This window comes from Gallinula chloropus (genome assembly GCF_964237585.1).
Source record: "Gallinula chloropus genome assembly, chromosome: 1".
Taxonomy (NCBI): domain Eukaryota; kingdom Metazoa; phylum Chordata; class Aves; order Gruiformes; family Rallidae; genus Gallinula; species Gallinula chloropus.
In genome coordinates this window covers 181,099,834-181,125,290 of record NC_140085.1, presented here as the reverse complement: position 1 = coordinate 181,125,290, position 25,457 = coordinate 181,099,834, and the positions used below count along the sequence as shown (strand labels likewise).

General features: G+C 40.9%; 1 protein-coding gene across 1 annotated transcript in view; it reads left to right on the top strand.

The window, feature by feature from the left end:
• Positions 1 to 25,457, top strand: part of ENOX1 (ecto-NOX disulfide-thiol exchanger 1) — a gene marked incomplete at its 3' end in the record, with an annotated part of 141,719 nt that overhangs the window by 35,516 nt on the left and 80,746 nt on the right. The window contains exons 2-5 of the mRNA XM_084274476.1: positions 2,788 to 2,961; positions 4,721 to 4,927; positions 11,737 to 11,970; positions 23,459 to 23,671. Of these exons, the coding sequence (XP_084130602.1) occupies positions 2,788 to 2,961; positions 4,721 to 4,927; positions 11,737 to 11,970; positions 23,459 to 23,671 (828 nt within the window). The remainder of the gene's footprint in view (positions 1 to 2,787; positions 2,962 to 4,720; positions 4,928 to 11,736; positions 11,971 to 23,458; positions 23,672 to 25,457) is intronic.

Sequence of the window (25,457 nt, the reverse complement as noted above, 5' to 3'; positions counted from 1 at the left end):
CTCACAAAGTCACATTTCCTTGAACGTGGCAGGAATTAGTGGCAAATAATTTTCTTCTACTTAAATCTCAAACCTGCTTTGACTGGCACGCAACCTAAAAGCTCTTCCTCTCAGCTCCCTTTTGTGGTCATATCAGCAGTGTTTGTGGGCATGAGTGTCCTTGTTGCCAGAACCCTTAGATTTGTTTTTCTCTGTGTCTTCACCACTGCCAAAGGAATATTCAGAAAACTGGACCTTATTGAAATCTGCCATCCTTCCTTTGAGGAAGAGCATGTGTCTGTGGTTTGGGCAGAGTTTGTTGTTGTTTCAGTTCATGACTCCTGTAGGAAGCTGAAACATATCTACTAGTTGCCTTAAAGAGAGAACAGCAATGGTTAAATACAACTTGTGGTAGCAGTTACCAGGTGATGATGTTTTACCTTGACTGTCACATAAGATCTGAAAAATGCTGACAAGGCAGGGAGAACTTGGCCTTCTGTCTATCTTCTTGTCTATCCTCCTGCTCCATACTTGGTTCAGAATGCTGTGGGTCTGCTATGGATATTGGGTTTAGTATGCAATCAAATAGCTAGGACTGTAGCTGATCTTACGTTTGTCCAGATGGATGGATGACATGCCTCCCTTGGCATCTTTCCAGTCCCAGTTTTCCTTGATCCTAGGAAAAGATTGGTATGACACTGTGCACTGTTGTGGTGCTCTACTTTCTGTGCCATGGAGCTCATCAGGCTGCTTGAGCAGTGAGCAGTAATGATGGACTTCCACCCGCAGCAGGGGAGCGCTGCACAGGATGGATCACTCTGGCTGTCAGAAGTCTGACTTTTAAAAATGAGATCAAGCAAATTAGCATAGCCTAAGGACTTCTTTGAATTTTATGTCACCCTTTCACCTTTGACTTTATCTCCCAGCATTCACTAGCCATGAATATTTAACACGGCCACCACTGCATCCCATGGCATAAATGACAGGCTCCAAGTTTCAAAGCTTATTCTGAAAAGCAATGCAAATACATCGATACTGAAGAACACACATCACACCCAGAGCAAATCCTTTTTCATAAGCCCACTTATTAAAAAATAAAAAAGTAATGTAGTATCATGAGTTTTCATTAATACTAGTCTTCAATAAGCCTAAAGCAAATCCTTGCTTGCTGTGCACTTGCTATGCTTGTTGTACAGAACTGCCTGAAAGTGATGAAGGCTCACAGTCAGTGCACAGAGAGCAGGGAGCATGCGACCGAGACAGATATGAGCTCTATTGGAGTAGAGATTCTCCGTTGTCTTTCTCAGAGAAGATGATTATGGATGTTTCAAAGGAATCATAATGCTAATTTTCAGCCCCTGTGGTGTTTCATACCTGCAAAATGACATAAAAAAATGCAAGCTTTTCCTCACCAGTAAGTGAATATCACTGCACCTGCTTTGCAGATGCAGAAATAAAGATACAGAAAGGTCAGAAGGCTGACCGAAGGCCACAAACCTTCTCAACAGCAGCTTTAGGATGAAGAAACAGGCCTCTCTGGTCACATTTCATTGATCATGCCGCCGTGTAACAAATCTGGTTCAAACTTCCTAAATACACATATATATGCTTATACATAAAATCCTAGGGAAGGAGTTGTTTCCCTCTTTGCTTCTTCAAAACAAACAAGCTCCTGAGCTAGCAAACCCCACGTTTACATGTATCATTAAATACTTTCCAGTTGCTAGCCAGAAAACTCAGCAGAAAACCTGTAGAACACCAAAGCAACTCTCTTCTTTTAAATAATAGATGATGCCAAATAGCAGTAGTGTTATGCCAACAAAGACATCGGTCTCTCAAAATATTTTATTCATTATGTCTCAAGAAACCCAAAGCCTTGTTTTTAACGAAAGCAAATTTCAGAAGTTGGCTCTCATCTCATCTGAAACATCTGCTTATTACAATTCTTGGTGTTACAGCACTGGTGCTCCCCAGTAAATCTTTCAGCTTTAAATAATACGTATGGAAGTCTTGGCAAAGAGATCAGGAAGGAGAAGGAGTAACATTTGCCAAATATGCATTTTACTTTATGGGGCTGCAGTGGTATATTTTAATAATACATGTGTTGAAGAGAATCTACTAATCCGATTGAATAACAGGGCAAGAAGGAATTAATTCCAAGGTTCAAAAAGACCTCGTTCTAAGCAGCTGAAACTTTATATTCCAGGGTAAAATGGTTCAAAGTCTTGGCTAACTATGCTTCTATAAAACAGCCAGAAATGGATCTTTCTCTGTAGTGTTCGTAAATCAAAGTCACTTATGTGAGAAGGCTATGTTGCGATAAATCAGCCTGACAATTAGATGGAGAGGGCATATCAATGTTAAATTATATTCTTTGTATACTCCGGTCAGAAGGCAATGTAAACACCACAGTGGCATTATGAAACAGAAAATTGCATTCCAGATAATAACAGATATTCATGGTGCATGGTTTTACACTTTAATGTGCTGTGCTTTACTCAGTCATATTAATATTTTAAATTATGTAACATTCCCTTCTTTATGCATAGTTTATTTTTTTCACTGAAATTGAACCTCCCTCTCCCTCCCTCTGCCTCTTCCCCACCCTTGCCCTCTCTCCTCCTTATTGCTCTGTTTTTTCCCTTTTCCCTTTTTCCTTTTCCCTTCCCCTTTTTATTTAAGAGGGATGCTTGGGGATGGGGGGAGAGTGGGGGAGGAAAAAAGAAGCCTAAAGCGGAACTGAGCAAGAAAACAGTAACAAGTGGTTTCAAGATTTATAAGCCAGGATTTTATGTTATATATTTACAGATTCAATCTGTGTACCAGGCTTTGATCCAAGCCTTAGCATGATGACTGGAATCACTCCGATTAACCCAATGATACCAGGCATGGGGTTAGTGCCGCCACCACCACCAACAGATGTGCCTGTAGTCAAAGAAATAATTCACTGCAAAAGCTGCACGCTCTTCCCTCCAAACCCAAGTAAGTGGATTTGATGATAGAATGTTGGGTTTTTTCCTAAATATATTGCACGAAATATTTTTTATCTCATAAAAATGATGGTTTTAAGTATAGTATAGGCGAGTATGTTACCTTCTAAGTCCTGCTCTGTGTGTATAATGTGGCATCAGAGGATGCTTGTTCACCTCTCTGCAAGGTCATGTAAAAAGAATTACGCCGTCAGTATAAAATAAAATAAAATTAACAGAGCCTGAATATCTGCACTACTCAGTAGAAATCTGTTTTTCCTTTGGAGTATCACAAAAAGTAACAGTTGTTACTGTTACTTGTACAAGTGCTGACCATCTTCATGCACTCCTTCAGGTACCTGCAGATAGATGGGACCAGTATGGGCTTGTGTCCCCAAACACAGCACCTTGCACCCAAATACTGACTGGCTCTCATCCCTGCCTGGAGGAGGAGGAGGGAAAGGTGGATTACGGCTCCTCTTTTGTCATTTTTGGGGAGGAGAAGCATGCAGATGAACTCTTTCTGTTCTTCAAGAGCCAGGACCAGGCTTTTTTCTGCCTCTCCTGGGACTCTGTGCAAACAAAAAACTCTTTCCACGGAGCCACCAGCTCAGACACAAAGCCTGAATTTGTGTATGCTAGCCCCAGGAGTTTAGTCTCAGAGGCATCAGACCAGTGGCTGTCACTATCACTCAGAAGGCAGAAGGGAAAATTAAGTAAATAGTCTGGTGCTCTTGATTTGCAATGTACCTGGATTATGGTTTAAGCACACTGGCTCTGCGTGAAAATATATATATGTATGTATATTTTCAGGTTGTAACCCCATTTAATGTCTTAAAGGGCCAAAAAACTAAGTCTTATCTATCAGATTCCTTCGTAGGGAATTATTTTTAGAGGAATGATCTAGTAATCTACATCTAAACATACTCTGTTATGACAGAGTATATTTTCTAAACAGTGTTCAAAAATGTAATATTTTCCTAATTTAGGTGTACATATATATTATTTTTATATATATACATAAACACACACACACCACACCTAAAAATAGCATCTCTAGCTACTCCACCTCATGAGCACTTGTAAACAGCGAGGTTATCCTTCCTGTGTGCTGGCGTCCGCTCCATTATCTGGCAACAAGACAAAACAGATAACCGGCAGAGAGTTTTCATCATGCTGTCACTTTGTCGTGTTTCCCACTTTCTTTTTCTGTTTGCTGTGATCTTGTACTCTTGAGGCAGAAATTAAATTATATCTAAGATCAGGGAAAGGTGTCCAACCCAAGTACCCAGGGCGTAGGCAGCATGGGCTGGCTTCCGGTGGACTCACACACTTGGCGAGTGTAGCAAGTGGTGGGTATGAACCAGTTGTAGTGAAGTTCAGGTTTTGAATGTACAGGACCAGTGCCTGAGATCTTTGCTCAGGGTCACACCAGTTGCAGGAGCTCCCCTGCGCTGAAACCGAACATTTTACAATTTTTGTGTGTCTGTGCAGGGAAAAGAAAGATCCTTTTAGACCTTACCATTTGTCCTAAAGAACATCTTACAGTGGCAGGAATTAATGTATGAAACACCATATAAAAATTAAGAGAGTTTAGATTCAAGTAATCAATTTTGGACAATCTCTGAAATATTGAATTATTTTGCTTCTCCTTCTTGCCTCTATGCTGTGTCAAATAACTGTTGCTGCCCAGAACTGATTAAGGGAATGAACAGAACCGATGGATCAAAAGACAAATTCTGTATTCCAATGTGATTTCTGTTTTGACTCAGATCTTCCACCACCTTCAACAAGAGAGAGACCTCCTGGGTGTAAAACAGTGTTTGTTGGAGGATTACCAGAAAACGCGACGGAGGAAATTATTCAGGAAGTCTTTGAACAGTGTGGAGATATAACAGCAATTCGGAAAAGCAAGAAGAATTTTTGTCACATTCGTTTTGCAGAGGAGTTCATGGTTGATAAAGCCATTTACCTTTCTGGTACTTCACATTCTTTAATGGATTTTCCTTGCTTCTCATTTGTATTTTGTGATGCTAATGCTTGCTTATTTTCTTAGCTTTTATCTCAGCAAGTCTTTCTTGAGCTCAGTGGCTGTAGGTTGGAGTGGCAAGGGGCAATTCTGTATTTCTCTGTGTCTGCCAAGGTTTGTGCGTGGTTTTGTATGTTGCTTACCTGGGAGCAATTTCCTGCTATCCCACAACAATGCAACAGATCCCAAAATTCACTACAGAACAATCTTATTTTCGATTTACACCGGTTTATATAGTTTTGCTCACGGGTTGTGGAAAGAGGAGGGCACTAGTCCAGGTATGCTGCTGTTTTCCAGTGCCAATTTCTCTGATAGGCTGGCAGTTTCATTGGCATATTTTTATAGATTTGCAGTGCAGTCTGAATAAAGTCTGCCTTTATGTGTGCATGCATTCAGCTACCGCATGGGTTAGATTCTGAGCCCCATCTGTGGGCTACGTCTGTTGCCTCCCAGGACAAGTGCCACAGAAACTCAGGTGTGCAATTTCAGAATTCTTTTTTTTTTTTTCTGTTTTTTAATTTCTTTTTTTTTGCCTTTTTTTTTCTTTGAACAAAGGAACAGGCAAAAAACAGAAAAAAAAGGGATAAAAATGGTTCTGCTTTCACTTATCAGGCTTCAGCGACTCAGTGCACTCTTTAAGTTACAGGCTCTTTCATATAAGGACTGGCTTCCTAACTGAGGCCTTCATCTTTCTCAGCTGGATCCCATCCCCTGTATGTTTGTCTCCCCAGGCTGATTCATTTCTTTCTGCATCCTGAGGAGACCCACAATCTATGTTTTGCCCCACTAGGTTAGTGTAACACTTTCACCCCACACACAAACTGTTCTTAAATGAACAAGGGCCAGGGTCTGCTCCTTGGTCAAGACATGCTGACCCATACAGGCTTGTAGCCACCCACCCTGTGTAGGGTGACCTTGAAGGGACCCAGTGGCACCATCCAAAGTGGAGACTGGGAGGCAGCTGATGATTGAGCTCCCACCCTGATGATCTTCTCTTAAGCAGTAAGGACAGAACCCCTATGTCCTGTACATCTCCATAGGAAGCTCATGCAGCTAGAAACAAGAGGTCTCTCAAATCACCATCAGACACACCTTAAAATAAAAGACAGAAAGAAATGAACACCTGAACTTTTGAGCTATGTGGTCAGGAAAAAACTAGTTCCTTTGTTTCACAAAGGCTTTTGTGTTTGGGTTTGTGAGGGGTTTTCTTGTAACTTGGATGCTTGCTTTAAGTATCAGTTTGAAGAGCAACAGAAAATTGAGTTTTATGAGGTCTATATAAGTATTTTTTTAAATATGGCTGTGTTTTCAGTTTTCTTCCCAGATTTTCATTCCACACTGGGTTTTTTTCTGGTTTTTCTTCCTTTTTTTTTTTTATTTTCATTTAATTTCTTCCCCCTTCCTCATCTTCTCTTCCAATTGTCCATCCTTCCTGCTTATTTGTTTATTCACTCACTGGTTTCATAACACTGTAGCTTGCTGAGGTAGATTACAGACATCTATATGGCATTAAGAAGTAGCACATTTCCAGCCTTCCAACTTCTGCCTCGGGAGCCCTGTCTTCACAAGTGGCAGAGCAGAGGAGGAGCACACCAAATTCAGTAGGAGCTGGAATTACTGTATATAACAAACAAAGCAGTGGCAAGAAAGAGAGCAAGGAAAAGTGTACAGGCTGCCACTCTGGGCTAGAGCCAGTGTCCCTCTAGCTCCGTTTCCTGCTTCTCAGCAGTTGACTGCACTCTTTGCTTCACTCCAAGTCAAGTTTGTTTTTAGTTTTATATGCCTTAAATCACGGAGGGCTGGATTTGATGATTAGTTGGAAATTTCCTGTGCTGCCTGTTGCATCCTCCTTAACACACTTGAATGTGCATTCAGAATAAGGGGAGTGCCAGGTTTCACTTCTTTTTACCTCCAGCACTGAACTCCTCAGATGAAACAGGGAGCTCCCCAGCACCACAGAGCAGGGAGGTCTGGCATGAAGCAGGGACACGTTTTATTTGTACTGAAATGTTGGGAGGTTTGAACCAGTCTTTATTCCATTTTCAAACATAGTGTGTTCTTACATATGAAAAGCATATTGGTAAGGCATTTTCTTTTCCCTGACAGATACAAAAGAGACGTACAAAAGTTAATATAGTATGCGTGGTACATTAGGGGAGAGTCACGCCTTTGATATCTGTGATATAATGATAATTTTGTCTACCTAATCAGTTTTATCTGTCTACTCCATCTAATCTCATCAAACTTAGTATTTATCCCGTACTTATCATCAGAATAGTGCAAGTGATTACAAAATCCATCAAATAATTTAATCAGTGATTTTTTCCCTTTCTATTCCCAAGTAAATGTATGAAAAGGAGACTGGGAGATGAGTAAAAGACTATAATAAAAAAGCTGACTTGAGGAAGGGCAGTTTTCATTTAGCCCTGCAAGTTACATTTTTATTTCCTGAGGTAACAAATTTCTAAAATCAACATACCAGCCCATGAGAAAGCTCTTTCTCCAAACTATATGTACTTTTGTGACTGACAATTCAGTTAACTCCTACAAATATTGATGGTGCTGGACTTGAAAATACAGAGCAAACATATAACTTGGGACAGACCCGTTTATACCTCAAAAGCCTGAGTATACATTTCTCCCGTGCTGGTATTTTCCCCTGTGGGTTTCCATTTGGTACTGTTTACTGCTTTTATTTTATGTATTCACTGATCATCATCAACACTCTGATCTCAATCCCCAGTTAGAAGCAGCTGTTGGCTGGTCCCCAATATAGCAACACTCAAAGGTAAGTCAAGCCAGGGAGTTTTGACTGGACCTGTGATATGGAAATGCTGTGTTTGATTTTTATTTAGCACCTTCATTAATTTTTCCTGTTGCTGCTCCTTTAAAGTGAGGCTCTTGGCAAGTTCCCAAAGTCTTTCCCTCTCCTGTTGTGTGCTAATCTGAAATTAAAAATTACAAGCCAGGCACACAGATAGTGTTAGCTGCAGTCCTGAGCAAAGAGATGGGGAAAAGGTTTTATGAGGGCAATTTGTTGCCCCAGCATCAAGGGGAGCAATGGCAGGTGGTTCTCTCATACATTCAGATACCCTCAAACACCAATAAGGAGACACAGTATTGGAAAAGAGCAAGCCTCCCAGATGGTCCACAGTCCACAGTTGCCAACCCAAATGGGTGCCCGAGGATCCCATATACAAAATTGGACCTGGCAGTTGTGCACCCCTTGCTACACAACAGCTTACTGGCTATCAACCCACCAAAAAGTCTGTTCATCACTGGCAAGGCTGATGGTCCTGAAGTGTCTGCAAAGTCTGATTTAGGAGGGTGCAAGAAGCCATGCCAAAGGAATTGCTTTTTCCTTAAAACAAAGATACGAAGACCAGAGCAACATTATCTGATGTTGAAATCGATCCTGCACTGAGGGGAGGATTGGACTAGGTGACATCCAAGGCCCCTTTCAACCCAGGTTATTCAAGGTTTCTGGCTGCTGTAAACCACCTGGCTGGCTGACTGTCATCAGTCTTAAGAGTTAAACAGGCAATTAGATTTTTTTCCCAGTATGATTTATGGGCAATTTAAAAAACCTGCTAATTTGGAAGCACTTAAACTGTTACCTAAAAAGAACCATTTGGTGCTACACAGGGTACTGGGTTATGGTCTGCAATTTACAGTCTTCTGTGTTTTATTCCATTATTCCCACTGACTTAAAAATAACCCCAAAGGCAAGTTTAGTAAAACTCAACTGTGCTGGTGCCCACGCAGCCCAGTCCAAAGTGGGTCTTACTTCCTACAGTGCTGAATTTATTGGTCTGTCTGTGCCCAGTGTGCTCCTGCCAATGGGAGAGGAAGAGAGATTGTGTCTTCCTGGAAAGTACAGCGCAGCTGGGAGATCTAATTTTAGGTCTTCAAGACCTGGCACCTTGGCAGTGTCCTTTCACATTGCTGATAATGCTATTTTGGCACAGAGCAATCACTATTTGAGGAATGCAGCTGGCAAGTCACACTGGGGGGGTTAACATTTGTCACGGTTATCAGGGTAGCTGCACCACTGACCCCTTTTGGCTGACTTCTTCATGCCTACACCTCTGTGGATAAGCATAATTACCTCTTCAATAGTTCTGGGCCAAGCTCTGAAAGGTTACCCACACTCTTCTTCTTTTATGGCTCACTGAATATGATGTATCTGTAATTCTTCCCTTCAACACCTTGTGACTAAAGCCATATATTTCATATATCATAGAATCATAGAATTACAGACTGGTTTGAGTTGGTAGGGACCTCAAAGAACATCTAGTTCCAAGCCAGTGCCATGGGCATGACACCCACCACTAGACCAGGCTGTCCAAAGCCCCATCCAACCTGGCCTTGAACACTGCCAGGGAGGGGCCAGCCACAGCTTCTCTGGGCAACCTGTGCCAGGGCCTCACCACCCTCACAGGGAACAATTTCTTCCTAATTCTAAATTTTAATCTACCCTCATTCAGTTTAAATCCATTACCCCTTCTCCTATTACACCACACCCCTGTAAATGGTCCCTCTCCAGTTTTCCTGTAGGCTTCTTCAGGTACTGGAAGGCTGCAGTAAGGTGACCCTGGATCCTTCCCTTCTCCAAGATGAACAAGCTCAACTCTCAGCCTGTCCTCATAGGAGAGGTCCTCGAGCCCTCTGATCATCTTCATGGCCTTCCTCAGGACTCAATCCAACAGCTCCATGCATTTCTTGTATTTGGGACTCCACAGTTGGATGCAGTATTCTACATGGGGTGGGAATAAAGTAATGTTTACTTCTCTGAGTAAAAGAGAGCAAAATGGAAGAGCTTTAAAATAACAATCACCTCGTTTGCCCTTCTTGCAATACTCATTCCTGCTTCACCCCAAGCCTGTGAACCTTGAAGAACAGATTTGATAGATTCCATGGAAGTTTTTCATGCCTTCTGGCTTTGAGAGACCCCTGAAACCCTTGGTATGAGTTTTTCATCCGAGTTTGGAGGCCTTGCAGGAAAATGACAGTCATACTTCTTCCTCACTGATAGGATACTTTTGTTGAACTCCACAAGATCTTTAAAAGGAAAATGCCAAAACAAAAGGCATCCGTATTGTTGGGTTTTTTGAGGGATCACCACATATATGGGTATTTAATGTCTATTGTCTCGTACGTGCTGTAGCACACAGTCCCTTGTATTCACACAGCAGGAATGTTTTCCAGCAGTAAAGCAAAATGCCTAGGTACACATTTTTGCAAAGATGCTCCTAATCTACTACACAAGGCTTAGGTTTGCTGTCCCCAGAGAGAGTTCAAAACTGAATTTTAACCATGGTGGTGAGGTGCTGGAGCTCTTCAAACCACAGGCAAACCACAAGACTGAAAGATGGGTTCTCTTTAATTGCTGTTTAAAAGCAGCAAACTTCATTTTTTCCTGCTGTTTTGAACAGGAGCTTCCTGCCCCTGGAGTTATTACACAGTGGTTGCAGTAGTTTGTGTTTCTGAAGGGCCTCCTATATGCCAGCTCAGCACAGAGCTCATCTCCGCAGCATCCCATGATTGGAGAAGTCTCTGCTGGACTGCTCTGCTTCTGAGGCTACTGCAGTGGGTTTGTATGGAGAAATTAGAGCCAGCCCAGTGCAGACTGACTAATTTTACCTGCATCTGGAGGCCCTGTTTGCATCTTTCTACGTAGTATTTTCTCACACTTTCTCAACGTTTTGAAAGTTGAGGAAACTGCTCTGCAAGTATCTTTCAGCCTTGGAAATAAAACTTGAAAAAAATGATAGCATATGTTCATCCACAGTATGGTCACAAAAGCTTCTTTTATAGCTTTGGCGTGATTTCTTTGCCCTCTGGCAGTAGTCAAGGGTTTTAACTCAGAGCAGGGCCCTGTTGCACTGCTGTGTAGCCCTAACTTAAAGCCTTTGCAGTTTGCTAGCTTTAGCATATGATACATTGACCAAATTCTAAATAGGCGGAACATCGCTAAAGATGAGGCACATTTCATTATCTGTTCTTAAAGGGGCCTTGGAAATATCTAATAAATCCATTCACACTTTTGGAGTTACTTTAAAGAATGCTGAACTTAATTCATTTGTAGGTGGTTTATATTTGCTGCCAGGGTATTTCCAACAGGGAACTGGGAAGTAGTGTTTGCAATTGGAAAGCCTCAAAATTTGAGATCTGGCATCAATGCAGATATGACACCACCCTCTTTGTAGCCCAGGAATGTACGTAGCACAATTTTCTCATTCACCCATGGTCATGTTTTTTTAACAAAATTCAGCCTTTCCCCATTTTTCCAATGCCTTTGGCAGTCTGGAGAAAAGCACTAAACTGCACATGGTCTCAACAGGACCAGGGGAAGAAGGACTTGACATTGAGACCAAAACAGATGCTTTCTTAATAGTCATTTATTTGTTTAGCTGGCCTTTGCGTTTATAAAGGTTGGGAACATCACATAGAAAAATAATGTATTTTGAGAGATTTCTAAACAGGAATATAGATTCTGCACCTTTGGGTCAACTTTTTCAGCCCATCTACTATGTTGATAGGCAATGCAGTAAATTGTGAGAAAAAAATGAGCGGATGGAGGTTTATCTTGCTGTGAAAATACAAGGATCAATACATCCTGTGTAGATATGTGGGAATCTGTTAATGTACATTTTTACTTAACTGCACTTGAGGGGGAAAAAGGATAATGAAAAAGAAAGAAAGAAAAAAACCAAACCAAGAAGTCCTGCAACAGTTAGTTCTGCTTGTTGGTTTCAGGTTACCGCATGAGATTAGGATCTAGCACAGACAAAAAGGATTCAGGTCGCCTTCATGTTGATTTTGCTCAGGCAAGAGATGACTTTTATGAATGGGAATGCAAACAAAGAATGCTGGCCCGAGAAGAACGCCACAGACGTAAAATGGAAGAAGACAGACTGCGCCCTCCTTCTCCCCCAGCAATAATGCATTATTCCGAACACGAAGCTGCTTTGCTGGCTGAAAAATTGAAAGGTAAGCAGCATTTGATACTTTTCAGTGTATTGTTCCTTAAGAGTGGGAGCCATCCAGAAATCAGAGCATGGGAGCCGATTTCTCTCCGATGTATTTCATTACTTGCCCTGTTAGCCTTCCCCCATTCCTCTGCCATTTCTATGCCAGTGGTAATGACACTCACCTGCTTGCTTGAAATGTATAACCTCTGTCCATTTAGCTGTGCTTTGACAGCTAAACCAGGAGTTTCAGGATATTGCAGTGGTTGGTTTTGTTGGGGGGTTTTCTGCTCAGTTGCTGTTGTCATCTACCTTGTCGTGGTAAGACAACCTGTTACAAACATCCTTCATATTAGAGGCCTGATTCTTAAAATCTCTTTATTCCCCTGACTGATAGGTTACTATATTAGATGTATGCAACTGTCCCAGTTCCTGGCATTTAAATTGCCCTCATGAGCTGCATTTTAATGTGGCCCTTAGGTGCAGTGGTACAACTTATCTCTGACACACACCATCCATTCTTTCATTCCCTCTTTAGGGTTAAAATTACTTGTGCAAGATAACGTCTTGTTTTGGTATGCATTTGCTTTCTTACTTTTTTTTTCAAGGTATACTCACCAGCCTAATGTTTTCCGTGGGAGCATCTTGAAGATTACTGTCTTTAATAGTTAATATAGAAAATAAGAAGCAAAGAAATAAATTTTTTCATGGTTAAGAATTTTTAAGAAGATCAGACAAACAACTCCTTGCACCCCTTAGGGTTGTATTTGTTTTTGTTAAGTGTTTAGCGATTGTGTTTGGCATTCTTTCCCCACGTGGTGGCCGAGCACGTTACTTTACTGTGTGCCAGGTCACAAGAAACTGTGATTCTTGCCACTCTTTCAGAATTATCTCGATTAGACTTAGGCTATCTAGCTGTCAACACACGGGTCTCTCTTCTAACAATGAAACATATTTGGGAAGCTGAAGAAGGGCAGTGCAAAGTGTTGCATCGATGGAGCAGTGGAGCAGAGATGCACCCTACTGTCTCTTTGAGTACTGCATTGGTCGCTGATAGTTGTCACTGTTACCTCTGTCTCTTATTAGTTTGGCTGACTGATATTCTCACCACATACAGTCCTCTATTAAATAATTCACTAAGTAACCAGAAGATTGGTAAAATAACCCAGATGTATTGATAGGCAATGAGAAAAGGAGAAAAGATGCCTGAATATAAGAACTTTTAATTCTTACGTAGCTTTCAGACCAGCTCTTCTAGATGTTGTACAATACAGTAGAGAGATTTAGATCCATCTGTTCCCAGAATCTGATCTCAATTGAATATTTTAGGAGTTAATCTTTTATAGGGAAGTTTTCCTTTATGTAGTAAAGCCGAGAGGTTTCCTGAACTAAGCCAGAAAATGCAAGAAGTCTGGACAATTTCTTCCTTATGGTTAGCCATTGCTTGAGGCACGTGAATGTGGATTTTTGCAAGATGTTTAAGATGTCTATATTTAGAAGGGTTTTTCTTTTCATTCTGGGAAGTTTCCATACTTAATTAAAACTTACTACAAGTATTTAGAGCTTTGGTTCTCCTGAGGGACATTTCACCAGAACATGGCATGTATGCACAAGTTTAATGTAAGAATATTTGAGCACGGTATAGACCAACACCTTGTACATGACTATTTTTCTGGAAATAAACATAAACTTTCAGAAACATGCAGAATTATAAATAATCAACAAACAAAAATAGTAACTTTATTATTTAAATGGTAGCTTTATTATTTATTGCTTAAAAAAATAGTTCCATCATCCTAAAAACATAAGTAAAGCACCACTAAAGAAAACTTTGGCAAAGGGCAGTTCTTGTCATCATACATTCACAATTTAAGTGTGGACTTCACTGAAGCTAATAGAAGATAGATATATGTAAATGCACACAGACACACACACGCACACGTGCACACACAGACTCACATGTATATCTATAAATAAAACTTGGGTTCAGTATCTCAGGTCTGTCAATATTAACAGATTTGCACTGCTGCAAAAGCCTGGACAGTTCATTCTAAAGAAAAGAAGCATCAAAATATATCTGCCTTGGCAGGATTTACCTTGAAAGATTGGTGTTTGAGCAGATGCTTTGCAGTTGTTTTCTTATGGCAAGTCATGCCCTCCCCATGGTACCCACTTCAATAGCTCCTGAGCTCTGCTGCCAGCTCATGAGACAGAGCTGCAGGTGCCCAACGTGTCTCCTGCAGTGTCTCCAGAACTTCACTGAGCAGCACTAGCTGAAAAGCAAGCCAAAATAGCTAAACATCTGTCATCCCAAGATACTGCTTTGCAATCACAGATGTAGACAACTTGGTCTGAATCCAAGCAACTTTTGTTGTCAAAATAACCTTGGAAATGTGACGGTGAGCAGAGATGAACTAGGCTCATCAGCCAGTCCTCTGTTGTTGTCTAGATATTTATTGAGTCTATAACAGAGGTGACAATATCTTTTTTCACCTTCTGCAAACTGCAGCATAAGACTTAAAGAAATCATTGGTTTTGTGTACCAGACTTGGCTGGAAACTCTCACCCCAGTGTTGTCAGCATATTCCTATTCCTGTTGCGTGCTGAAGTCTCCCGCTACAGTAGTAACCACTGTAAAGAAGCGTGGGTGAGAGAGTATACAGGAATCTTTTATGCCAGTTGGAAACAAAAGTTAATCATAAAATTTCAGCCAGGTTGCTTCTACTGGTGTGGAGCTTCATAGAAAAAAAGAACTGGTCTCTCAAAATGCACTAACTGGGAACTTACTACATGAGAGCCCATGCATGCCTGCAAAAGCATCAGGGTCTGTGACTTGCTCTTCATTCCCTGATCTCTGTGGACTATCTCAAATCCCTTCCTATTTGCAAGAAGCTTGGTCTGAGCATTTGATTTATGCAGAAGTAAGAGAAACCCATCAAACTGTTGACCAGTGCAACTTCTCCCCACTTCCCATTTTAGACAGTGGTGCTATTTTATGGATATCTTCCTCCTTTTCCTTCCTTTCTTTTTCCATTTGCTTTTTCCTTTGTTTTTGGGTTTGGTTTGATTATTTTTTCCCCATTAAGGTCTTCAGGGTCCTGCAAATGAAATCCTTTATAACTTTTTCCTTGCTGGCAATGTGGCAATTTTTTTCTGCACCTTTCATGTTGTTAGTCAAGTGTGTGTGTTCACTTCTCTTTTCCCCAAGTGATGTTATTTCTCTCCCTATACACCTATTGCACTTTGTTATTAGTGCTTTTCACTATGTGGCAATGACATGTTGCCAGTATCTTGGCTGTAGGTCTCATGAATTAGAGCCTGTAGCTCTAAAAATATAGGTCTACACTACCAAGCCTCATTGATTAAACACATTTTGAGCTGCATTGATAACTTAGTAGAGATGTTCTCAGCTGATCACAGCCAAAGCCAAAAGGAGGAGAAGCCAAGGAGATTTCTTGCACTGGAAAGATGACTTGTCACAAAATATTTGATTTAACTTTGCTTCATGCACTCCCGTGAGAGAGATCAACTCTTTATTATGAATCCAGCACATAGAAGGCAGAAGAGACCTGAGCTGGATTCTCAGAATTAAATGAGCTCTATCATTCAAACTAGATGGATAACACAGGGAAGAGTATGAGCTCCTTCTTGAACCAGGGACATGCTGATCAGTTTAAGGTTGGGAAAATAAAACAGCTATTTAATTTTGCACGACAAATTCTTTTTATTTGGATTTTTTTTTTACCTTCCAAACAACTACAGTAGATTTGAAGGAAAAAAAAACAAAATAAGACAAAGGCACCATTTGTTTAAAATGGTAAAATAAAATTGCACTTTTTCAAAAGGTACTCTTCAAATTTAAGTTTGATCCAAATATTTCAAAATTTGTCATGATATTGCAAGTCATTTCATCAAACCATTCTTTGATGGTCACAGAATAAGATAGCAGCTAAGACAAAAGTTAGGTTAATAAAACTTGCGACCTCCTTTCTGACATCATCCTGCCTTAGGTAAAAATCTGTGTTTCCTTCAGGAAGTATCTCAGTGAATTCATATATGTGAGTTCTGGGAAACCAAGGTCTTTTACGGTGATGTGTAAATGTAAAATGCCTCCTTAATTAGTCTTTGAGTTCTTACTCTGAAAAAAACAGCAGAATATTTTTTCTTCTGCTATTACATTATAAAACCATGACCTTCTTGTCTTCCAGTTCACAGCAGCATTTTGTTTGGCATGTGTCTTTGAGATTTTAATTTCTCAGTATTAAATTAGATGCATTATTACTGCACAGTGAGATGCGTTGGTAGATATTTAGGATCAAATTTGCATACTCCAGCATCTGTTTTCCTGGTTGCTCTATAAACGGTTGAGTAATGTGGTGCCCAGAACATTGCACAACTGGAGACAGGCTGAACCCTTTATCCTTAAGTGGAGCATTGCTCTGTCAGTTGCATTGGAACAAAACATTTTAATCTCTGTTCTTATGACATTTGTGTTTCAAAGTAGAATTTTGAACGTTATGGTATTCTTAATTCAAGCATATCTGTACCTAATGGTATCATCTTCAGAAATCACTTCTTGCAAATAAGCTTCTTTAAAATACTGCATCTGTCTTATTTGCAGCAGGTAGTAAAACAGTTCCATCATCTAACAAAGACATCTCTTCATATCTGATTATCTGTGGGTTTTTTGGGCAAAGGAGACATAAATACCTTCTAGTTATATACAATAACCTGGAATTCACCTCCCTTTTAAATACAGTGTTTCTTTATCAGAACAGAAAAGTTATTCATGTGGTTTTCCATTTAAAAAATTATAATTTGAAAAATTGAGAAGCTGCTTCTTTGCCAGGCACTGTATTATCCCCTGAAGAGAGAACAGATTGGAAATTTAAATAAATAGATGGCAGTTACACTAGAGTGAACTAACCGGGGATGCATCTTGTGCAAGACACAGGTAACATTGAGCCTGACAATCTCAACACTTGCACATCATTTGAAATATAAACAACATTTAATTGCTCGGGAAATAGGATATTTCACTGAGAAGAAAACCACGCTGCTTTCATTATCACTCTGCACTCAGGAGCCAGACTTGTGGGGCGCTGCAGATGCATTGCGGTTATCCAAAGAGGCAAGTCTCACACACGAAAGGATCAAATTCAGTTCAGGGCTACGTCAGAACGGGAGGCAAAGCTGAGATCCTCTGAGCAAATCCACTCAGTGCTAGGTTTAGTTGCTGCTGAAAGGACTCCAGTCCTTTTTTTAGTGCAATCTTTTTTTATTAGTAGTATATCAGGACAGAGCCCTACAACAGACATGTTTTGACGCTTCAGCATCAAGTCTGTTCACTCACCCTTCCTGTTTTTAGATCATCATTTTCTCATTCCTTCTTCCATATGCTGCTGACATCTGCTGTGACACAATACATCTGGCTCTAAGAGCTTTGCACAGGGACTACGAGCAGGCACGGTGCAAGGGCACTTTTTTATCCACTGGCAGAAGAGGAGTGTGAGGTGGGTTCAGCTATTGGCAGGCTGGTAACCCAATTCCCTGGGCACCTCCCTCTGAAAGCCTGCAAGAAGTACGATCACCATTAAGTGTATTACTAACAGTGTCCTCCTTCACCTAATCTGTATTGTATCAATGCAAATGTTACGGGTTTAATATAAACCCACTTGATTAAATATACCACACTGCAAAATGACTCAAGTTAATTACTATGAACTGGGAAATTGCAGCTCACCGATCTGAAAGTTTGCGGCGTGATGTTGAGAAATAGGGAGGAAACTCAATACCCTCATAATTACGTTTTATTGGAAATAATGGCATCAGCAGGATAAGATAATGGATTTCTGTGTCTCACATGAAACACCCATCTCTGGAAGAATCTTGTGTGATTTAATTTAGAAGAAAAAGTTTGTTCATACGGTGAGCAGAGAGCACCTTTTAAGAAATCTTTTAGTAAACATGTATGCATATTTTTATCAAATCTAGTTTCAGCTAGTCACTTATTACATAACTGGAAAAGTTTCTTGGTTATAACATACAGTTAAGGCTATTTAGGAAATAGTAAGGTGGATATTAATCATTCTTTAATATAACCCTTTGGCAGTAAGGATTGGTATTCCCTGATCCTCACTTATTATTCAGTGCCATTGGGTTAAAAATGTTATTAATCCCAAAAGCACCAGACTGATGTGTGTGTTGCGTGGCACAATTATGTAAGGTAGTTGAGCAGGGGGAAAAAAAAAAGAAAGTCAGACTAGTAGCTGAAGAGTTGTGTTTCTAGGTCAGTGGCAGGCACTGTGTGCCGGAGAAGCTCTTAAGCCAAGAGAAAAAATAGGTCGTCGTTGTGGTACCAAAAAGTGGTGTGCACTGGGAAGCAAATTGTTCCTGATGCACAGGGGAACTGGGCTGAACCTGCTGATGAGAGAGGCTAGTAAGCCTTTTTCTTGACCTGATTCCCCCACAGCAGCCAGCTCCTGTGGTTTATTATTTTTTGTATTGAATTCAGTGCTTGTGGTCTAGAAATCTTAGACATGGTCTAATAAATTACTAAATCAGAAGTCAGGTCATTAGTAACCTTGGCCATACTGCCTCCCCTGACTGCAGCTGTACGGAGTGAAAAAGTTTGCATCCTGAACTGGGCTCTATCTCTTTCCTGCCATCGCTGAACTGGACCCAGTTTGACAAACTGGAAGTGGAGTGTGACCAGACGAGCAGTTCATGGCAGACCCAAGGGCAGAGCAACTGTGAGCAACTGGGTAGTGTTGAGCATGTGGGCATGAGGCAGGGGACACCACATCTTCTTGTGTCACAGCTACAGCTGACAGAGGACAGGCTGTCAGTCAGAGGCAAAGAGATGTCCCATGGCTCTAGCCCCCTCTCTACGTGCCCTGCAACACAGTCATTCTCAGTCCTCACAAGAAGACCTGCAAGGGGCACTCATTAACTCGATTTCTACTGGTCAGGGCAGAGTTTAGCATAAGGGCACATCTGCCCCTTCCCATCCTACGGCAGGCCCAGAGATAAATGAGGTCATTAATGAAGCCCAAAACATACTCAGCCAGCACAGGATCTTTGTAGGTATACTCATCAGGATAAAGAACAGCTGCTCTGTCTTTTTCATCACCTCCTTGCACGCCTAGGAGATTGCATTAGGGGAGCAAGATTAGAGACAAGAGACAGTATATGCTGATCTGGACAGCACCATGGCCCGGACAGCACAGAAGGACTGCTGTGGTTTAGACAGACTCCAAATATTGAGTGAATTATCACAGATACCTTTCAAACGAGTTTGGGAAGATACTGACAAGGTGAAAAGCAACTGTAACCCAGTGTTTGAGCTGTTTCTAGCTAGAAGTTCAGCATACAAGGTTGATCTCAAAATACAGCATACATTTAATTGCATTTAGAATATATCTATGAATGTAAAAATTATAGTAATGCTTGGCTTCAGAGTGATGGATTAGTCTATCTCCTATCTAATGGCTGAAGCCTTAGACACCATCACCCAAGTTGTGAAAGCACCTTATGGAGGTGCTTAACATTGAGAAATAAATAGTCACAACATTTAGGATTACTCTGAGATTAATTCTGCCCTGTGTTACATCAGGGGAAGACATATGCTGAAAGATAAATCTCTGCTTCAAACACATTTTCCCAGTATACCATTTTGCATCAGTTCTTGTTATAGTTGGAGCTGCTTAGAGGTGGTCAAATTATGAGCAGAAAAATGTAAAACATTTTAACATTTGTCAACAATTACTCTTTTCTTTTTTTTTTTTTTTTCTAAATAAGTATTCCTGTTGACAATTTCCCAGGCAGCTCTAGGGATGCATTTTCTTTTCTTTATATTTCATTTCATCTAAGTTGCGAGCTTGGATTTAAGTGCCAAATACCTTCAGTTGATATTAGAGGAATTTGAAATATCTTATCTCTAGAGGCCTGTGACTGAGTCTAGTAGCACCTGGAAATCTCTATCAACAGGCACCCAGCAAACCGTCCTCAATAGATGGGTAATATCAAAGCAACATAGCAGATGAACACCCAGTACTGGGTAGGTGTTCTGTTCCTGGTGCACGTGTGTAATGGCTGGGGTTACTTCGATCGACCAAGTGTAGATGACTGTTGCAGAGATGTCTATATATGAACAGGTTACCCCAGTGTCCCTTTGCAGCCAGTTGAGGGAAGCAGGTGCTTCTGGGGCACAGTTCACCCTCTAATAGACAGGACTACAACAGGACTGAGGAAGCCTGTCCGAGTGTCCATCTCTTTCTAGTGACTGTACTGGGACAGTGGGCTTACTAAAAGAGATGTTGGCATAAAGGAGATGAATCCAACATTATTTGCTTAAAACGTGTTGTAACCTAGAGGAGAAAAAAAGCTTTAAATGCAAGAAACAGTTGGCCACGTGCTCATTTTAAAAGAACAATTACATCTGGGAGCATGTCTTATATAATGGAATCTATTTTAAGAATATGTTTTTAAACTGTATATATTTATGTGCATCCTACCGCAAGGGAATAATTTTGAACAGAATTAGGAGTTTTGTTTTATTTTTTTAATGAATGGCTGCAATCATAAGGCAGCTCATGCTCTGCTTAAATTAGATTCCATTGCTGCTTTTCTTCCACTATTTATCTACTAAATAAAAAAAATAAATGAACGGTCTGGTATAAAAATCTGATTTTCTAAGTGAACTTTTGATTACTCAGACAGAGTCACTGCATTCTGGGTGAAGAAAATTAATTCAGGGTGAGTTACCTTATGCCAGTCACTCAGTAGTCAACTCAAGAATATAAAAGTTAGAAATGAATGTGAAATAAGGAAATTTTAAAACTGTAGAGAAAAGATTTTATTAACTAATGTGCTCCTGTTGTGCATATATTACCCTCTAGCATTTTTTAATGCATCTTCTAATTATGTAATCAATGAAGATGCTGATGTGTACCAATGAAAGGATTTTTTTCCTCCTAGAATAGAGCCATGAATTAACTATAAGAGGCCCGCAGATCTCTGCATCTCCCTGGGAGTATAGTATGTTGAGAACAGGTTTTCAGCATGTCCTTTTAAATGGCTCAAATCTATGTGGCAGAAGGATGGCATGTTTATGAACATCCCTTACAGACACCAACTGTGCCCGATAAAAACAAAACAAGGGGAGGCTGTTTTCATTTCATACAGGCTTTATAGCAAAACAACATGCCAACATGTACCGAGGAGAGATTAAAGCAAGAAAAAGGGAGAATGTTTCTGTGCAAATGCTTTTCCTTGTGCATCTCTGTGAAGGATTTTTTCTCAGCGCCACACGCTCTTTCTTCACAGGTCACAGTGTACCTCTTCAGAGGTGCTTCTGAGTATCATTTCTCCCAACTTGGCTGTTTATGTCTTGACCTAGATTGAATGGGATAATTTACTCTAAATGGTACTTCAGTGTTGGGTGATAAATTATGTGTGATGATATAGATAATGATGTCTACAAGATAAAAAAAGGAACATTCAGCTGTAGTTACTCTCTGCTCACAATCAGCCACATCCTTGGTGTTAACAGGCTAGTGCCATCCACTGGGTGACCTGAATGTGCAGACTCTTGGAAATTGCATGCTAACATTGCTAGAAGCCATTACAGGTTATTCTTATTGACTACTGTAATTATAATAAACATTATGTTTCGGGGATGAGTTCTTGGATGTATTGGATCCATGACATCCAGCTCTGATGCATTTCATCAGGCTGAAGATTTTTCCCAAGCCTTATCCTGGCATTTTCTTGCAACGAAGGGGCTTTGCACAAGTCTTGTTTCCATTTGGCTTTTCTGACATTCATCTAATGTCACTCACCAGGAACACCTAATATATACCTGCCTTGTCCAGCAAAGCTCAGAAGTGGAGTCTAATCCAAGGGGAAAGAAAAGATACCCATCTGACCCTTCCCGGAGGCAATGACTTAATGAATGATGATGGTGAATCACATGTTAATGTAAAGTCACAACACATACATCATCAAACAAAAGGAGGGTGTTACAATGCTCTTATTTTGCAGATTTTTTTCAGGGATCTTGGGTGAACATGACTATCCAGCTGTGGAGAGAAAATCTTATTGCTGCAGCTGAAAGCACGATTCAGTTAATAAGATGCTAAAGATCAGGCGATGTAAAATCTATTCTTCGCAGGCCGTGGGCACAGAGCATGTCACTTGTCCTCTCTGTACTTTAGGCTTCTTGCCTTTTAGGCAAGTGATTACTAATTCAGAATAAAAGCCTGAATCGTCACCTAAGAATTAGCATTTCATTATTCTTTGCACATGGAAAACAGAGTCTTACAAACTATGCTTCACATCTCTCTATCCTGTAACACAGTTGGTTGGGTTTAATATTTTCCAATATTCATTTTAAGTGTCTTTTTGGTTATAACTATGCTGCTTCTCCCTACCATAACTGCATACCTTCTCCTATTGAAAGGTGTGCCTACCATCTAAAATATATAAAAGGAACTCCAACCAACAAGGACTAGATGAGGTGTTTAAAATGATTCGTTGGGAAGCGGAAGTTTTATAGAATAAAATCCTGGGGAAAAATGAGACCGAATTGCACAAAAACGGTTCCACAGGAAGACACTCTGTTGTAATAACATTTTCTTGCAGTTCAGCCTAAATGGGACTTAAAAAGAAATGTGTCCTCTTAATCCTGGTGAAGCCAGAAGTGTAATGGATGCTGCAGTAAGAGTCTTCTGAGGAGTCTGAGAGCACTGTCAGAGGAAAGAAGATTACTTGGGGATGGAGTGCATAAAATCTAGCCACCGGTTTTGGTGATTTTTCTGCAGAGAAATATAACCCAAGTTACCTGAATGGTAAACATAAAGCTGTAATCCAGGTGTTTGCCTGGATTCGTCAGGAATCCTTTAAAATAATTATGTAAAACAAAACATAGACAAACAACACAAAACAAATACAGACACATCATCTGCTCAAAGCAGTTCCTTGTAATTAATCAGTGCTTTGAGGAGGAATTGTTCAGCCTCGTCATTGTTCATTAATTAAGAATGTGATGTTAGTGAAATCTGTTGACAAAAGTACGGCTGAGCTCAGACTGAGCTTTCGGCCGAGCAGACTAATGCAGACACATCTCGTTTCTTCAGTGGAGCCGGTAACACAGAGGCCTCCTCACTCTCACTATAAGGTCATTCCATAGCACTGAATGGCTTAAGGAGGACGTGGTGAAAGCAAGGACCAGGCCACAGGGAAAGGGGAGGGGGTGATGGTGGTGAGGTTGCTTTTAGCTTGGGAAGGCTATTAAAATAAGCAGAAGACAAGTCTTGAAGGAAGATTTATGTAGCTTCTCATGGCGTTATGTCTTCCTACGTCTGATAGAACAAAGGACCCAAAAGTTGCCCAAAATGATATACTGCGAGCAGGATTTATGGTGATTTTAATGTGACACGGAGCAGAAAATGTGTTCTCAACAGGATATTTATGTCTGCAACTTAAAACCTGTGCTTTGATTGTTTTAGATGATAGCAAGTTTTCAGAGGCCATCACAGTGCTGCTTACCTGGATCGAGCGAGGTGAGGTGAATCGTCGCTCTGCAAACCAATTTTACTCGATGGTGCAGTCGGCCAACAGCCACGTCCGCCGGCTCATGAATGAAAAGGCCGCTCATGAGCAAGAGATGGAGCAAGCCAAGGAGAGTTTCAAAAATGCCTTAACAGGGATCCTCACTCAATGTAAGTAACCCCTTTTTGTCCAGTGGTGTTGTAGTGATGGTGGTGGTGGTGGTAGTGTTGGTTTTTTTTTTTATCATTTTGTTTGTTTGTTTGGGGGTAAGTAGTTGCAATGCAGTCATATTCTACTTCATATCCTACTCCATACTCTATGGCAATTTGGAGGAACAAGGACGATTCCTAAGAGCTTATTTCTCAAGGTGAGCAAAGTTTCAGTAGTTCTTTTATTAATAGACAAAGATGTGCTCTATGCATAATGTCTACAGTTGCTGAGACAGAACGCTTCAGGAACGGACCAGACAGAAGTCTCCCTGCTCTGAGCAAAGAGCATGCTTTTGTGGAGACAAGTGATATGTAGCCTGTGCATTGCAGCTAGTTAACTAGGCCAATTACAGAATAGAGGACAATTAGGTTATATTTTTAGCCTGGGCTTAGGTAAAATGAAGTAGGATTCAGCAACTTTTAGGGATATATTCGCAGCATACAGGCCACCCCCACATAGAAGAATATGCTGTACTGCTGCTGGCATTGGGACTGCTTGGCTGATACAATGCCAGTATTAATTTGGCAGATAAATTGCCTGAAATATTTAATGCTGGCAGCTATTTCCTTAGAACAGAAATATAATCAATGAAGTTCCCTTAATGAGGTTCCCTCATAAAACAATAATTGGGATACTTGCCTAGAAGTGCTCTTCGAAGGGAGAGGAGAGGAGAGGAGAGGAGAGGAGAGGAGAGGAGAGGAGAGGAGAGGAGAGGAGAGGAGAGGAGAGGAGAGGAGAGGAGAGGAGAGGAGAGGAGAGGAGAGGAGAGGAGAGGAGAGGAGAGGAGAGGAGAGGAGAGGAGAGGAGAGGAGAGGAGAGGAGAGGAGAGGAGAGGAGAGGAGAGGAGAGGAGAGGAGAGGAGAGGAGAGGAGAGGAGAGGAGAGGAGAGGAGAGGAGAGGAGAGGAGAGGAGAGGAGAGGAGAGGAGAGGAGAGGAGAGGAGAGAACTATTTTTGTTGTTGCTGTTTTTTAATGTATCTACTATGACTGCTCAAACAAGAGGCTTTATGATACTTAGAAGGGTGGAGCCTGAAGATGGTTCCAATACACAAGTTAAAACAAAACCTAAGGCAACATACCAGGTGGAGGACATTGCCATTGTTACATGTAATTTCTGAATCACACCTAAATTACATTAAAAAAAAAAAAAAAAGCCCTAAAGGTTTTTCTCTGTTATTTTTCTGGTCCATTAATGGTCATCCTTCAGAAGTTAGGGCTGAAGGCAGAGGCTTGGATGGACTTGCCTGGGTTTGAAGAGCAGCCTCTGGGAAGCTTTCTGCATATGTGGTGGAGAGCTCAGCATCTCAGAAAATCAATTCGCCCCAGGGCACGTGTCCTTTTAATATAAGAGCTTGTATGCCTGAACTTAGAAGGAAAGATTCTGGGCCCAAAGGCATTTTAGTTTTGAGGATGTACATTCAGTGAGTAAATTTTTAAGACCAGTTAATTCCCTTGGTAATTTGTGAGGCAATGTCATCTTCCATCTCAGCATCCAAAAGGCAGTGTGAGGAGCAGAGATGCAGGCACCACACATGGCCATGCTGTTCAGTTCACACCGGGGCCTCGGTAGTTTTGTGTGCAGCAGCCAGCCCTAGCATTCAGAAATGCCTTCTTCAGCTGCATTTAAAGAAAAAAATTCCCCACTGTCAGCAGGCTGAACTTTAGTTAAATCAGTCTAAATTAGCCCGTTTGTCACCAACTGTTGTAGAACATCTGTCACTTGGAAATAGGGATCCCTGTAGTTTCA